The 17,427-nt window shown below is 42.9% G+C and overlaps 1 protein-coding gene across 4 annotated transcripts in view; it reads left to right on the top strand.

Moving 5' to 3' along the window:
- The window catches only part of SCUBE1 (signal peptide, CUB domain and EGF like domain containing 1), a 461,934-nt gene that overhangs the window by 252,817 nt on the left and 191,690 nt on the right, over positions 1-17,427 (top strand). For 2 of the 4 annotated variants that reach the window (XM_073621953.1, XM_073621951.1), the window contains exon 5: positions 16,522-16,644. In XM_073621953.1, coding sequence (XP_073478054.1) covers positions 16,522-16,644 — 123 coding nt within the window. Of the gene's footprint in view, positions 1-16,518; positions 16,645-17,427 lie in introns of all 4 variants that reach the window. The other 2 variants (XM_073621952.1, XM_073621949.1) reach the window with 1 other exon arrangement.

The raw sequence follows: 17,427 nt of genomic DNA, 5'->3' as shown, positions 1-17,427 counted from the left end.
AGCCTGGTGCAAACACTTTTACATAGGATAGAATGTAGCTTACCCTGAGTAAGTTCAAAATTGACCAGCACAGAGCCTACACAGTGTAGTAGTACATCTCTGCAATAAATACACATTTCCCATGTTTTATTCCTTTAAGAAATGCTTCAAGTACAGAAAAAAATTGGGGACTATTCTCTGAAGCATTCTTCTGTATGCTCAGGCTAGCTTGACACCCCCCCAGGATTGTGTCTGTGATGCCTTGAGCTGATAAGTGGGTTGAATAATGCTGGGCTCCCTTCACCCTGGAACTTCTGTACTTGAAGCATTTCTAAAGGCATAAAACATGGGAAATGTGTATTTATTGCAGAGATGTACTACTACACTGTGTAGGCTCTGTGCTGGTCAATTTTGACCTTACTCAGGGTAAGCTACATTCTATGCTGATGCTGGACTATGGGGGAGGATACAAGTAGCAGCACTGGTGTGTAGAAAGGATAAATATTGCATGGGAAAATGTATTTATTTGCTTGGATCGAGGGCACAGGAATTTTTTATGGTAAGAAGAAATGGCTGCACGTCATGTTAGTTCCAAATGCCATTTATTAAGAAAATGAAGGTGGCACGGCAGGACACCAACAAGTAGTCTGGGTAGACACATTTCACACAATAAGGTTTAATCCTGATTAAACACAACCTTATTGTGTGAAACGTGTCTACCCAGATTACTTGTTGGTGTCCTGCGTTGCCACCTTGGGTTTCTTAATAAATGGCATTTCAAACTAACGTGATGCACAGCCGCTTCTTCTTACCTTGATACTATCCATTGAGGCAGGCCGGGGCTAGAACTCACGCAGAGGTTCCATCAGGCTCATCCATTTCACCTGGAGCAGCAAGTTCTCTTTACTTTGATACAGGAATTTGTTAACTTTTGGCAGGAGAGTTTTTTTTTTCACTTTTTAAACAGCAGTAACAAAACAGCGGTAACAAAACCCTTTCAATTGAATATTTGACAGAGCAAAAGGGTCCAAATAACTTTGAGGGGAATTTACTAAGATTGGAGCAGACAGAATCTGGAGCAGCTATTCCTGGCAACCAATTAGCTTCTAGCTTTCATTTTCAACGTTTAAAGCATTTCTTAATGTTGAAGGCTTTTTACATTCATGCAAAACCAAAAATCTGAACCTTTACAAACTCTGTTAACAAGCTGTGTTTAGAAGCTGATTGGTTACTATAGGCAGCGGCTCCAGTTTCTGTTTGCTCCAGTTTCAGTAAATTCCCCCCTTTATGCCTAAATAAGTTGTATTTCTACAGCTCTGACGTTAAAGACTATAGAAGTGTTATTATTTTAGACTTGGGCTTTTCTTCAATGGGACATATTGGAGGAGCAGGTGAAGTCCAGGCCCTCGAATGCCCCTTAAAGTGACAGATTTGTGCTGGACACATTTGTTAAACTTCTTTTGATGTCCAAAAGAACATTGCATGAGATGGTCATTCAAACTCATTCTATTTGTGCTACCCCCCCCCCCCCCCCCCATCCCCGCTAGACCCTTTCATCCACGTGAATTGTTTGTTTTGCCAACTAAAAGCTCCTCCAGAGACAATTATTCACAGTAGGAAGGGAGGAGGGGGAAAAGTTCCCCCCAAAAAAAGTTTCCTTTTTTTAACCTACTTTTTACATAATTTTCTATTGATGAGCCTAAACTAGCTTTCCTTTTGCTGGTGAGATAATTGTTTTTCCTTTTGCACATTAATGGTGAGCTTGTAGCAAAGTGATACAGAAAATGTTATTGATGGTGTTGCTATAGGAACCGCGTCTTTAGCAAAACACAATCTGCCATTGTTGCTGCAGAAGAGGAGAAAAAAAAGCCTTTACCGAAACACAAATGTTGTCTGTTCCCTGGTTCATGCACCCATGAACTTTGCCTTGGAGAGCTCAGGCCTGGTGTGCTTTACAAGGCAGCAGCTGGATTCAGCAGCTTGAAAAAAAAGGGGACTTGGCACTTACAACAGGTGAAAGGGACTTCAATCAAAAAAGGCAAAATCTGCTTTCTAGTGGTTAAAGCATTCCCCACCTATCTATATTTTTCTCCTGTGCTGCCCACTTTTTTGTTTTTATAGTTTGAGACTCAAATTTTCCAAAGTTGAAATTAGTTCTTTAGGATCTCATCTCTTCCTTCGGGTGTTTGACCTCTACATGAATCCCTCTAACACCAGATTATCTAGCACATCTTTTACCCCTGCACACAAAACTTTTTTTAGCTTTAAAACAAATTTGTTTGCTATAGAATTTTTTTTGTTGTTTTTATAATATGCTGTCTAATACCTATAGGCCAAACTCCGGAAAAACTAAAAGCTCACATTGCAAGAGTTAACTGCTAGTTACTGTCTAGGGGGCAGGAAAGCTAGTTTCTGTCTAGGGGACAGGAAAAGCACATTTACCATTTACTTACCGGATCCTGCTTTAACACGTGTGACGATCCTTGGTTGGGAATTTGGAAGGTTGGCAGTTTTGATTGGCGCAAGTTGCAGTTTTTTTCTTTAAGCCACTTACAGGTAATAGTTGTTGACTTCAAAAACCTAATATGTACAGTTTGGAGGAAAGAAGGGAAAGGGGAAACATTGTTGAAACCTTTAAATACATCAAGGGGGTGAATAAGGTTCAGGAGGGCAGCTTTTTCAATATGAAACCAAAAATTAAGAACACGGGGACATGACCTCAAACTAACCGAAGGAAAGTTCAAAACTAATTTTAGAAAGAATAATTTTACTGAAAGGGTAGTTGATGCTTGGAATAAACTACCACCAGAGTCAGTCAACAGTAAATGGCTTCAAACATGCTTGGGACAAACCTAGATCAATAGTCAGACAATAAAAGTTAACAAAAAACAAACAAAAGAAAAACACACATAACCCCCCCCCCCCAAAAAAAAACCATAAAAAAAACACAAAAAATAACAATCAGACTCGCTGGACTACTCAGCCTTTTTCTCAGTCTATTTCTAACAAAACACTTTTTGTAGATATGCTACCAGGTCTTACAGTATTTGTGGTGGCATTGAAATCACTATTGGAGTGAACCTATACCAAATGTGACCTCTATTAAAGAAGAGAGTCATTGTTCAATTTGGCTGGTACTGCCTTATAGAATGGGTCATGCGATCAACATTATCCACATAGAAGATCAACAAAATATAGAAATGGGACTTTATAAGTGCCCAAAAGCCTCTTCTCAGCATAAATATTGCTACATATATAAAGGTAATTTTTTTAATTACAAATCTGATAAAAAGGGCATACTCGAGGTAATAACCCTTAAAAACATAAATATACCCACGCATTTGGTTCAGACCATGATGACAACCATGAAGGTAGAGTTCCCCTCTTATACAACTAGCATGCACATAAATAATCATAGCACAACTAATAAGTTGCAGTACACATTAGATATATCACATATCGAAGCAGGAGGGAACTTAGCCCGACGTGTTTCGCCTATGATGGCTTCTTCAGGAATTCAGGGAATACATGGTTTGAACAACTAGAAAAAAAAAACATACAATTCATGAACAAAGAACATTGGGTTCATGTTATACAACTACTAACTTACAGATAGTGTGAGGGTATAAGAAATCAGCAAATATCAGGAGAGATGCACTTTATACCTCTTCCGACCCGGTCAGAGATGCTGGAAGATGCAGAGATGTGGGAGACGGCTCAAGACAAAGAGGGGGAGGCCCCAGCCCCAAGCCACGACAACAACCCCAGGAACAAGAAACGAATGCCGAGGACCATCTGATAATTACGTTAGAGCCACAATAAGTGGTAATGCCACTAATAGGAGAATGAAGGACAAACATAACTGTATGTCTTTCTTAATTTGTATATTTATGTGTTTAAGGGGTATTATCCTTAGTATGTCCTTTTTATTCAATTTGTATAAAAAACGTTTACCTTTTTATATATGTAGCAATATTTATTCTGAGAGGAGGCTTTTTGGCACTTATAAAGTCCTGTTTCAAAATTTTGCTGTTCTTCTACTACTATAGGGATGTGGTGCTGATTTTTTTCAGCCAAAAACTATTTTTTTTACATTATCTGCATAGAGTTTGCATGTTCTCCTTGTGCGGGTTTTCCTCCCATACTCCAAAAACATGCTGGTAGGTATAGTAATTGGTTGCTGTCAAAATTGGCCCTTTTATGTGCATGTATGCATGCATATGAGGTAGAGACCTTTATATTGTAAGCTGCATTTAACTGCTACTAGAGGGAGCTTAAAATGGCACAGAAGTGAGGGTTGGAGCTATCGCACAATTTATTTATCTATTTATTTATTTTTGTAAATTTTTTTTGTTTGGTTTTTTTTTTGGTAAGTGTAATAACGCTCTGCTTACATTTCAATTTACACATCTTTATCATTTGGATGTTCTTGTCCCTTCAATCCTGCTCAGGGTTTCAAGTTATTACAGCTTTCATCTTCCATTGGCACTAAACTGAAGTTGAGGTTCTCGGCACAGAACATTCAGGAAATACAGTTGTTTGGAAGAAAATGGAAATTTATTTTTCTAGCAGTATAGCTTGATTTTGGATTGCGTTGTACGTGTTTTATTGTGGCTGTCTAGTAATGTTATTTACTTTGTGATTATTGGGGATTTTCAGGGCCAGGGCTGAACAGGACTCTGTCCAAGTGATATCTTACGATAGAAATGTTTGGCTACGTTGCACTGATCATTTCTGCCTTTGTTTCAACCAAATATTCATTTGGCCACTTCACGGGATACCTGCAGTCAGGGAATAAGAACCAAGGCAACAGCGTATGACCTGCACATGTGCCAGCTGACCCTGATCTCCTAGGACAGCCCCAGCCTGACCAACTGCACTATAATTTATTTTTGATATGTTCGATCCAGTTCCTATCATATAGTAGTAACCAGGATATTTTTTATCCTGAAATGGACCTTTCCTTCTAAAATGCAGGTTTAAAGTTGAACTCCAGACAAAACATTTTTCTTCATCTTTTTTAATTTTTTTTTTTATCTTTTTCTTTGTCCTGGAGTGAGAATCTTGGGCTTTCTATTACTGTATTCCTATTTGGGTGATTCCCCTTATCTCTTCTGTTGGGTCACTGGAAACAATAGGAAAAAAATGCCCATAAACAGGTGACAGAGAAATCAATAAAAACCTGTCAGAAGTTCTTTCACTCTGCCCTATCCAAAGGTGTTAATGTTGTGATTGGAGCTCCATTTTGGGTATTTTAGGCATGCAGAGTACGACTATCTCTATAGGAATGAATGGGGCCATTCCGAACATGTGCAGATCGAAGAGGATCCAATAAAGATCATTGGGATGATGATGAAGGTATTTATATAGGAGCAGGTAGGCTGCCCTCGCATGGGAGGGGGGCTGCATTAATTAATAGACAACTTATACGAAAGGTTAGATTATAGTCAGGGTCCTGGAAAAAAGTATGTTTATTAAGTTTTTTCATTTCCATCATCGCCATCTCCTCTTTCTTACAACATGCTGAAAATCAGGACCGTCACGCTCTTTCCAACCTCCCCCTTCACAGTCCCAGATACTGTGCTCCAATAAACAATGCTCACAATCTCTCCTCAGGGGAGGGGATGGGAAATCTTTCCAATGGACACTCTGACAATATATTTATTGCTGTCTGTGCCTCCCTGTCTAAGAGATATCTACTCCTCCATATCTTCTTCTGATGTCACTGGGATATAAAATGAGAAAATAAACTTTTTTTAAATTTTCAATAGAGTGGTAAGGGGTTAGAACTGTAAGGAGTTACAACCACTATTGATATCTTTGTCAGCCACTACAGAAAAAGAGGATTAATGTTCCAATGGGGACACTTGTCTAAGGGGATTTTCCTCACTTTAAAGAGATTTTCTATAATTTCCTGTTGTGTCTAAAGAAGGTGAAAGGAAATCTCCCCAAGATAGCCATAGATAGAAAAAAAAACAGCTGATGGGGGGTTTTCACCATTCACTATGCCAACCAAAATGAAAGCGAAACATTTAGACTTTAGGTATACTGTAAACTGAAAAAATGACTGGACCTGTCATGGGTCAGTCTTTAGAAACGGTTTGCGCGTTTCTTTGTATTTCAATGGGGATTAAAAACACTTAATAAAATGCAACAATCTGGGGGCGTGTCCGGATGTAGACCAAGCAGGACGTGTTGTTGCAGAGCTCCGCCGATCCTGACCTAAATCCGCTACCATCCTGCTAAGCGACTCAGCTGGTGAGCCTCCATCCTCTCCCTAACTGGCCCAGGACACCTCCTGCACCTACCCAGGCAAAAATTGTGAAGCCCGGCCGGCCGATTGTGTCTTATTAGGCCACGACCGGCTCCACAGACTGCTGACCCGCCGCCATCTTGAGGCCTACGGAGCCTCTGACATCATCGGATTTGAGTGCTGCGTTCCGTGGACCGAGCGGTGGCTGATCCCTGCCCATCTGTGGAGGCACTCATCCCGGGAGGTAGATTACCCGAGTGGGGGTTCGGTGGACCGCCTGTAGATCAATCAAGGCAAAATTTGGGCGCCTGCGGCCTGCCGCCATCTTGCGGCCTAATGAATCAGGCGCATCCTCCACACAGTGCCGTGCCCCAGCTTTCACATACTGCCTTGCCTGAGCCACCATCCTAACAGGAGCTGTGCAGTACTGGAGGCCTAGTATAGACTACATATATACAGCACACCATCCATCCTGCTCCCTGAGACCTGGTGCATGCTAGCTGACCCCACAAGATAATCCTATCATAACGAGCTATACTGCGGATGGGCCCACCCAGGACCCGCTACACACAATCCGGGAAAAGAGCCTCCCATACCTCTCCGACGGTGGCCACCTTGTCGAGGCGACAGCCAGTTGCTGTAATGGAAGCGAGCGCGCAAACATCTGCAGCATCAGGGGCAGCTGTGACCCCATCGGGAGCAGAAATTCTGGCGGCTATTACAGCATGTAAAGAAACCTTGACGGCCAAAATAGATTTCCTGACCGTCGATGTCGGTCTCATCCGTCAAGATATGGATAAGTTCAGGTCCCGCATAGCCGAAGTAGAAGACAGGGTCTCCACGGTGGAGGATACGGTCCGATCGGATTCCAGAGAGGTGAGAGCCCTGCAGCTTCAGGTGAAGGCGCTACAGGAACGGGCCATAGATACCGAAAACCGCCTCAGACGAAATAACATTCGCATAATTGGTTTACCTGAGAGGGCCAAGGGCCTCAAACCAGCGGAATTCACTGAACAGTTACTATCCACCCTGTTCAATTTAGGTCCTATGCCGTCCACATTTGTTGTGGAAAGAGCCCACAGGGTCCCACCACTTCCTCCAAGACCTGGGGCCCCTCCGCGTCCTTTCCTGCTACGGTTGCTAAATTACCGCGATCGAGACTGCATCCTGGCGGCGGCTCGAGCCATGCCTGAAATAAAATTTGAGAACGCCAGATTATTTTTCTTCCCAGATTTCTCTCAAGAGGTGCTGCAGCGGCGCAAGTCTTTCACGGATGTGAGATGTCGACTTAGAGAAAAGGGAATACGGTTCGGCCTTCTTTACCCTAGCAGACTGGGGGTCACGGATGGTGACAACACCCGCTTCTTCGACACTCCAGAGGCTGCTGCGGCGTGGCTGGATACCCGCTAGTGTCATACTGCCAACCGAAATGATTACGGACATACAGCATGCTGAAGCCAGCTAAGTACCTCATCATTATATGCTGTCTTACCTTCTGTCGCAGGATGACTTATAATATTACTTATAATATTACTCACTGGTTGCCCATGGGTCCTCCTGTGCTGCTGCACCTCGTCATCTTCCCACCTTTGTGGACTGAACAAATGATCATTCATCCTGCCTGAGGAGCTCTACTGTCACACAGTTATTTTTTTCTGCTTTTCATCCCTGAACTGAGATCCATCCTAATTTTTACCCTGACCCCCCCCCCTTTTTTTCCCCTTCACTCAAGATCCAGTAAGGACTTCTGCCAGTTACCCCCCCCCCCCTCTTTTTTTTTTTTTTTTCTTCCTCTCTTTTTTTTTTTTTTTGGTTTTGTTAACTTTTTCAGACACAATACTACACCAGGAGTTTGCACACTGGTAGTGACCTAAGTTATAGGGTCCAAATACTAAATATAGATTACTGGCTTTGTTGATTATTTTTTTGGGTAAAAACTATTCCTACTCCCTTAATTCGTTTTGTGAAGGGGGCGGGAACTAGTAGGATAAGCACTATGTGCTTGGGATGGTTTCTGTTTGAATTTTTGTTATGCTTGATGGTTGTACTATTTCAGTGCTTACAATCAATTGTATGTCATGATCGAGATTGTGCTGCTCAGGGTTGGTCTCTCGAACCACTCTCCCCGCTCCCAGATCCTCCAGCTGAACATTGGACTTAATGGCTAATCAAAAGACAAGCTCCTTTACTGTTCTCTCTTGGAACGTTAGAGGCCTAAATTCCAAATTTAAAAGAGCCCTCTTATTCCAATACTTAAAATCCAGTTCTCCCCAACTTATACTTCTCCAGGAGAGGCATCTTATGGGCAGCAAAATCTTAACATTAAAAAAGCCGTGGATTCAGAAGGCACTCCACGCCACATATTCTAGTTACGCAAGGGGAGTGTCAGTTCTGATACACAAGAACTTCCCATGTGTAATTGAAGAGATATGCACAGACCCTCAAGGTAGATTTGTTTTGGTAATATTTACCTTGTGGTCCCAACAGTACATTGTGGTAAATATGTATGTCCCGCCACCATTCTCTCCAAAAATTCTATACTCTGTTTTGGAAAAGATCACCCCCTTTTGTCCTGGAAAGATTTTGATCATGGGGGATTTTAATGCTATTTTGTCGCCCGAGCTTGACAGACCCACTCCCCCAAAAAATTATTGTGCAGATCTCCCCACCTGGGCTCAGGCAATAGGCTTAGACGAAATATGGAGATGGAAACACCCCTCTACCAGATCCTACTCCTGCTTCTCAGCCTCCCACAAGACTGCCTCGCGGATAGACTTGGCATTCGCCAATCCGCCACTTCTGGCAGATGTGCTAGAGGCGGAATACTTACCTAGTGGGTTGTCGGATCATAGCCCCCTGAAGGTGTCCTTTCGTGCCCCCGCCTTCCACAGCGCAGCGCTGTGGAGGCTGGGTGCGGAATGGATCTCCCATACGGATCTCGCAGATGAACTACCAAGGCTGCTGAGCGAGTACTGGGAGCGGAACACGGGATCCTCTCCTCCAGATGTCGCCTGGGATGCTTTTAAGGCTTACACTAGAGGGCACAATATTTCCTCCATCGCAGCTATCAGGAAGAAACAGACACTAGAGACTCAGTCCTTACAACAGTTGGTATTAGACCATACAAATACATACAATTCAGACCCTACCACGGATAATTTTGATCTTCTGGCAGCAGCCCAGAGGGAACTAAACCTACACCTGGCAGAAATCACTAGGTTGGGAGCATATAAGAATAAGCAACGATTCTTTGAACAGGGTGACAGAAATGGCCGACTTCTAGCCATGATGGCCCAACATGACCAACCACTTACACTTATTTCTACAATAATCACTCCGGAAGGCGAGACGGTAACAACCCCCTCAGACATACTAAAAGAATTTAATAACTTTTATAAAACCCTTTATGCCTCCGGTCTGCCGGCCGGCTTTCAGCCCGAGGAGCTAAGAGATCTGTTGGATCCTCTGGCTCTCGGCTGGCTGTCGGACGCAGAACGTGAGACATTGGTGCAACCCTTTACTGCTTTAGAGGTACTAAACGCTATCCAATCCTTCCCCTCAGGAAAGGCACCGGGCCCGGATGGGCTACCAATAGATTTTTTCAAAACGCATGGAGAGATGCTGGCACCGCAATTAGCATCACTCTATACGAAATGCCTTGCGGAGGGGAACTTACCTGATTCTATGTATCACGCCCACCTGACCCTAATATATAAACCTCAAAAAGATCCTACCTCCTGCGCGTCATACAGACCCATTGTGTTACTAAATAGTGACTTCAAAATTCTGACAAAACTTCTTGTTATTAGGTTGTATCCCATGCTGCCCTCTGTAATAGACCCAGACCAGACAGGGTTCATGCCCCACAGAGCCACAGACGTCAACCTCCGTAGACTCTTTACAAATATCCATGCCCAGCACATCAATGAGGGATCTCGAACGATTGCCTCATTAGATATTGAAAAGGCTTTCGACACTGTCGAGTGGCCCTTCTTATGGGAGACATTGCATAGGATAGGGTTCCCTTTACTTTTTATTAAATGGCTTCAGGTGATATACAAATGTCCTACCTCCTCGGTGCGCTTGGCAGATAAACTATCGGATCCCTTCAGCCTTTCCAGGGGAACAAGGCAGGGCTGCCCTCTCTCTCCGGCATTCTTTGCCCTTGCCATTGAGCCAGTGGCAGAGGCGCTGCGCACTACCCCACACATCAGGGGTTTGCGCTTCGGTCTGCTGGAGGAGAGGGTGGCCCTGTATGCTGACGACATGCTGCTTTTTCTCAGTGACGCAGGTCCATCGCTGCAGGGAGCACTGACAATACTGAACACTTTTGCTGGGGTCACTGGGCTAAAGGTGAATTGGTCCAAATCCTTACTATTTCCAATAGACCAGGCCGCAAGAATAGGTTCCCCTCCGGATACTCCCCTACAGTGGGTGGACACCTTCAAATACCTGGGTGTTGTTGTTTCCCCCAGAGACACAGAGTTCCTCCATCTTAACCTAGACCCACTGGTGCAAGACATAAAGATTAAACTTAAGGCATGGGGGAAGCTGCCGTTGTCACTGTGGGGCCGAGTTAACCTTCTCAAAATGAAAGTTATCCCAAAGCTCACTTACCTTTTTAGGCACTGCCCGCAATGGATTCCCAAATCTTTCTTTAAAAAGCTCAATCAGATCTTTTCCTCCTTCCTTTGGGGCCCCTCATCGCCAAGGTATAAACTGAGTACCTTGATGAGACCAACAACGCAAGGAGGTATGGCATTCCCAGACTGCCATAAGTATTACCTTGCCGCACAGTTGGTAACAGTAACATGGTGGTTGGATCCAGACAAATCTAATTCAGCTACAGCTCTAGAGGCGGCGGTGATGGGGTCATTGGAAGCACTTAAATTACTGGTTTACAGGGGACCTCAGGCCCCATATTCCTTGACCCCCTCCATGCATACCACTTTACGTGCATGGAGGGCAGGACTGGCGATAGAAAAATACGGGCACAATGAAGTCTCACCCAATGCTCCAATTTGGCTAAATCTGAATATTCACCACTTTTATAAAATGCTTAACCCATATGCATGGACCAAACAAGGTGTCAAACTAATATCACAGATAATTTCAAACAACACGCTGATTCCTTTGTCCCAACTTTCACAGACGTATAATATACCAAATTATTACATATTCCGTTACCTGCAACTTTCTCATGCTTTTACCGCACAATTCCCGCGGTCCTCCTGCGTGGTTGTCCAGTTTGGGTTGGAAAAGACACTCCGCACTAGATGTGCCGAAAAACCAACCTCTCATCTTTACGAACATTTGATATTTGTGTCTCTCCAACCCATGGACAAACTGTGGTCCCGCTGGCAAAGGGACATTCCAACACTGGACAACGATGACTGGGATGATGTGTGGGTTTTCCCTTTCAGCTCCCTGGTTTCATTAAGAGACAGACTAGTGCAATTTAAAATAGTGCATAGAGCATACTTTACACCGTATAGACTTCATAAAATGAAACCTGAACACTCGGCGGAGTGCTGGAGGTGTCACACCTCACCGGGTGACTTTACACATATTTTTTGGACCTGCCCTAAGATTCGGTGGTATTGGACTGAGGTGCTAGACATGATTAATCTGGTTGCCTCAGTTACAACGCCGGTGAAGATGGAGGTGTGCCTTCTGGGCCTGGTGGGGGCAATGGTGCCAACAGTGGCGAAAAGAACCTTGATTGGGCTGTTGCTCTTTTATGCCCGGAAAAACATTGCTATGCACTGGAAAAAACCTACGGTACCTTCCTTGGCCCAATGGAGCCGTCTCATAAATGAGAGCCTTCCATTATACAAAGACACATATATAAATAGAGGATGTCCCCAGAAATATGATAAAATTTGGCGTGCCTGGCTTGCCTAACCAACTACGGTTTGAAGGCTGAGGGAAGAGAATAATGAATAAGGTATACATATAACCATATCAATAAAAACATATCCAATTGTGCCTAAGGAGGAGAGTGGAGGATACTATGCATGAATAAGATATAACAGATTTCAAAAAAGGGGAAAGAGACACCAGTAATCCTAGTTGCCTAGCAGCACTCCGACTAAACATACATGAAGCCATAAATGACTTGAAACTTATTAAGCATACAGACAACTGATAAGCACTGATGTTGATGTTTATGTATGATTTTGTTATCTTTATGTCCAAAAATACAATAAAAAAGATTTTACAAAAAAAAAAAAATGAACCAATCTGCTCAATTCAAACAAACAAAAAAGCTCCAAAACTTTTTTGAGCTTCAGGCGAATTATAAGAGAGATATAAATCATCTCCATAGAGAATACATTTTTTTTTCTCCAGTGTTTTGGAGCTTTAAGCTCCAAAATGCTCAGGTGTGAACATGGCCTAAGGGTTGACTTTAGGCCAGCCAGAAAACTAGCATTGTTCAAAAGAGTGTGTAAACCCAACATTTCATATTCCTAATATGTTCCTGCTGTACCATGTACCTGTGTGAAAAAATATCCTGTTTTCTTTGTATTGCTTCCTTTGTATGAAATGCCAGGTTTCCCTGACGATCCCTCTTCTTTCCAATTAAAAACTGACCACACAAAGCATGAGAGCACACCATGGTCAGTTCTCTAGCTGTTGCTGGAACTCGGCCTGCTCTCCTCCAATGATCAGACTTTTCCTGACAATCCCCCCCACATACATACATACACAGTCATTGACTGAGAAGATCAGTTTGCTGCTGCTTCTTTTCCCCCAGCTTTTATGCATCTGAGAACAGAGGGTGTGTTGTCATAAAAAAGGGAAAAAAGTGTTTGTAATATTTTTACATCTATACACACATGTTTTGCCTTTCATCTCTATTTTAAACTGAATAGGTGGTTTTGCAAGGTGAGGGTTTAAGCCTAAATGCAGCCAAGATAAAAACAGAAAAATCAGCACAAGGGGCATAACTTAGTCAGTATGATGTGTCCCTTGTGCAGCCTGCACCCGCTTTTTTTTTTTTTTTTTTTTCTTTAGGTAATTCCTCCTCTGCCGTAACCTTCTGATGCGGTGGGGGTCAAAACAACTAAGGGGCTGTCACAGATCGTCATCAAGAGGGCCAGACTATAGCTACCCTTTCTGCCCATCTGTTCTGTGGATGAAAGACATACCACAACTTCTAGGACTGAAATCTGATCTATGTTTGGAGGAGGTGAACCTATCAATCATCCACCTGTCCTCCAGTTTTAGAACCTGTTTCATTCATAGAAACTGTAGTGCTGGCGTAAAGGGAAGCCCTAGTTTGACTTTCTTGATGAGAGCCTTTGACAGCCTTTTAGTTGTATTAACCCCCCCCCCCCCGCTACATTAGAAGATTACGGCGGGGAAGTGGGTCATGAATGGAGGAGGTTTTCAACTAAATGAAGAGGCACGTGCACAAGGGACACATAATACTGACTGCTTTGACAGTGTCAACCCTTACATTTCTCTTGTGGCAATTAAAAAGAATAAAATTAAAAGCCTAGTCTATCGAACTGAAACCTTTTTGCTGATAAAGGCACTAATTACTACTGTCCACATACGGGTTAAAATAATTGTGAAGTCAGTTGGAAAAATTCATAGCGTAGTCTTCCAAATTGGTTTCTCAAGCTCTAGCATCCGTTTTTTTTTTTTTAATAAAATGTATTACATACCTTATTCAGTGGTTTTATTCATGCAACTGCACTGTCCATCTTTCGACTAGAGAGACATGGCGATAAAGCTGACCACAGGAGTACAGGTGCACTATGCCTTGGCATACCGTCCCGTAAATCTGATCAGCTAGATCAAACAGGCAAACTGAGAATGTCAGCGCAAATCTGCTTAGACAGGAGGACATCGGAACTAATGGGATCCCCACGTATCTCATAGTATAGGGCAATGGACACAAGGTGCAACATGTCAGTGATCGTTTATTATTTTTTTTAAAGGAACGCATTAATGCTATTTCAGTTTTCAGATTTACATTCTCTTTAAGAACGCTTTTAGATCGCAATACACACAAAAAATTAAAAAGGATTCCACGTTCCCAAATTCTGTTTGTTTAGACCTGGAAGTGTTTGGCGGAGGTTTGGGGGGGGGGGGGGTTGTGGCTTGGCAGTTATAAAGTGTTCTAGCCTCCCCCTCGGCCTCTGAGCCTCCCAGTCCACAAATCATCTCTTTCCTGGTGCTGACAAGATAAAGTTGTATACGCTGACGCACATTTATGTTCCTGAGCCTCCAGACAGGGCCCAGCTCTGAGGTGTCATGACAGATGTGCACGCAGAGAGAGGACTATCCCATGTGCTTGAGACCACAATCCCATCTGCAGGGGGTGATTGTCCATTGACCTGGCCTGTTTTATTCTAAAATTGAAAACACATGTCCCTGCAGAGCAGACTTTCATTTGTTTGTCTAGGGACATGTGACCTGCTCCATCTTTTCTGTCACGTCTCCAGCCGTCCAAGGGGCTCTGGCTGATATTGTTAAGACTTCACACTATGCTCTAAATCCCCCGCCGAAGCCTCAGTTTATCTGGGACGCTGTTGAGTTTTCTTATAGTTTTTGTTTATTTGCACAGTTTAATACTTCTATATAGACCAATGCAAGGGTCAGGAGAAGAGAAGGAGTTTAACGAGGAGTTTAAGGTTGCTAAATTGATTTATCATGACATTTACAGTATCAGTCTACCCAAAAGGGATGTTTCAATGTGCGGTAGATAAAACCAACTGGCAGTCTATACCTTTGGGACTCTAGCAGGGATATCTCTGCTCTGAGTTCCCAGGTCTGCACACCTGATATACCCATTATGAGGTATAGCAGATTAGGCTGACACAAAGAGGTGAGGAAACACCCAAAGCACCAAAAGTAAGCCAGAAACATGACAATGCCTTCATCTTTGTTCAGGCATCATCTTTGTTCAGGTCACTATCTACTTCCTGGACTTAGATACCCGCTCATAGATAACGCAGTCGTGTAAATCCTGGTGCCTGTGCACTTGGCTTATCTTTTCTTGTGACAGCCTCTTGCCTTGTGACTTGCTTTTTTCAGGTACAGATTTCTAAATGTTCCCTCTAGTAGTTATCTGTAATGCATAAAATGAATTTCAAATCCCTACTTAAAAGGAACCTGTTGGGATAGAAATACATGAAAAGATATGTTACAGTAAACCATGCCCTTTAAGACAACAGCTACTTTCTTACATCATAGCCGGAAATTACTGAGGCATACTTTGTGTGGTCCACTCTCTCTAGTTTAAAAGTGACCACCCCCACCATAAAAAGAGCCAGTTAGTCAGGTTTGCTTCAGGCCCCACATTCCCAGTCTTTCACTAAAGCACATGAATGTTTGGTGTCAGTACGCTTAATATTCACATGTTCATTCCTGGGCAGTGATTTTGGATTTTCCATCCCTTTCAGTCCTAGCACAGTGGTCACCTGGACAAATATAGAGAGTGAATCTTCCTAGCGGAAAGCAACACCAGTCAGGACCTGACAAGGGTTCTAAGCCCTCACCACTCCATCCAATACTAAAGTCTTGGCTTTAGATACACCTTAAACAACTAACCATGACTTTCTCCTATTTGCTCCCCTTTGGTATGTTAAATATACCATTCACAGCATTTTGTTATATCTGTTCAGTATGTACAAAAAATGCCCATTGATTCTGCCAGAAATCTTGTCACCTAATAACTTTCCATGCTCTGACTGTGCTGACTGTTACTAGTTATATTGTTCTCTATGTGAACTACAGAACACCACCTTCCTGTTATGGGGCGGTGTTTGTAGTTATATTCTGGGGTGACAGTGCTGCTCTGTCATAGGTACAGTTCAGTGACTACCTGTTTGTCTGGTATTCTTCGTAAAAAATAGCAGATCTCTTCCTGGTACGTAAGGATGCCTAGGCACTCCTGTGTCCACAGCTTCATAGCTATATATCTGCAGTAAGAAATCATTTAAGACACTTTTGTCTTTGACTGCTAATATCAGGACATTTGGAGTGAGATTTGATGAGGTCAATACCATGCTCTCATGAGGAAGTAAAACCCTGCCTCTGCCAAAATGGCTGCCCCCACACAGAAGCACAGTTCAGAACGAGGCATGGTAAGTCAATAATGGAAAAAGGATCAGCTGCAGGGAAATCGCAGGCAATACTGGTGACTAGTCCTTTGCCGTTTGTCTTCCTTTTTTAGCACAGCTTCCAGAATTCAGTTTCTCTTTAGATGAAAATATAAGAGACATAAGTTGATTGATGTTCTTCCCCTTGATGTTTCTTTTGTTTCTTTACAGAAGGCATGAACTGCATGAACAAAGACCATGGCTGTGCTCACATCTGCCGAGAGACACCAAAAGTGGGAGTAGCTTGCGAGTGTCGTCCGGGCTTTGAAATTGCAAAGAACCAGAGGGACTGTACATGTAGGTAGTTGCACATTTTTTTCATTAAACCTGAATGTGTGGGTAGTCCTCAATAAACTGCTGCCAAGAATGACTGGTAGTGAGACTTGCTAATCTTCAAATAATTAATGATTTTTTTGAGGATCACTACAAACGTTTTCTTGCTTTCTAGTGTTAAAAGCTTTGTTCTGTAGAAACATAAACTCAATCGCATCACTTTATACTGTTATGGTTATGATACAGTCAGAGTGACTCCAATGACGTAACTAGAGTCATGTCAGAAATGTCATATGGTTATATAATTAGGGTGCCATGAATTGTCCTCCTCAGACCTCTTCTCCTGTGCTGCTTATCCACCTGTATCATTAGCCATAAGTAGAATTACCTGATATTAAAAGTAACTCTTAAGGATCCTGATGTTTCAGTTTTTGATGGATCCTGGGTGCCTTCTTATTTCTTCTGGACAACTCCCAGTCAGGTGGGATCTGAGTTCAGTGGTTGCTTACATGGATTCTTGCTCTGCTGCCTTGTGGTTACAGTATAGCACACTGTCGGAGTGCTTGATAGAACAGTTGGCTAGGTCAGGTGACATTTCCTAGGCTGAGATGTTATCAGTCTTCTGCAAATATGAAGAAGCATTTACACAGTCTTCTCTCCTCCCAGTGATCAGATGGCAACTTTGTAACTTTGTACCAAGTCACAAGGTGCGAGGTTGCAGCAGGAGCTGATCTGTGCCAGACAGATATGAATACAGCCAGAACAGACACCACGATTCACATGACTGTGCCATCTCTGAACCCCCAA

Source organism: Aquarana catesbeiana, linkage group LG03 (genome assembly GCF_042186555.1).
Source record: "Aquarana catesbeiana isolate 2022-GZ linkage group LG03, ASM4218655v1, whole genome shotgun sequence".
In the NCBI taxonomy this organism is placed as follows: Eukaryota; Metazoa; Chordata; class Amphibia; order Anura; family Ranidae; genus Aquarana; species Aquarana catesbeiana.
Note: the sequence above shows the minus strand (reverse complement) of the source record. Positions and strands in the feature narration are given on the sequence as shown.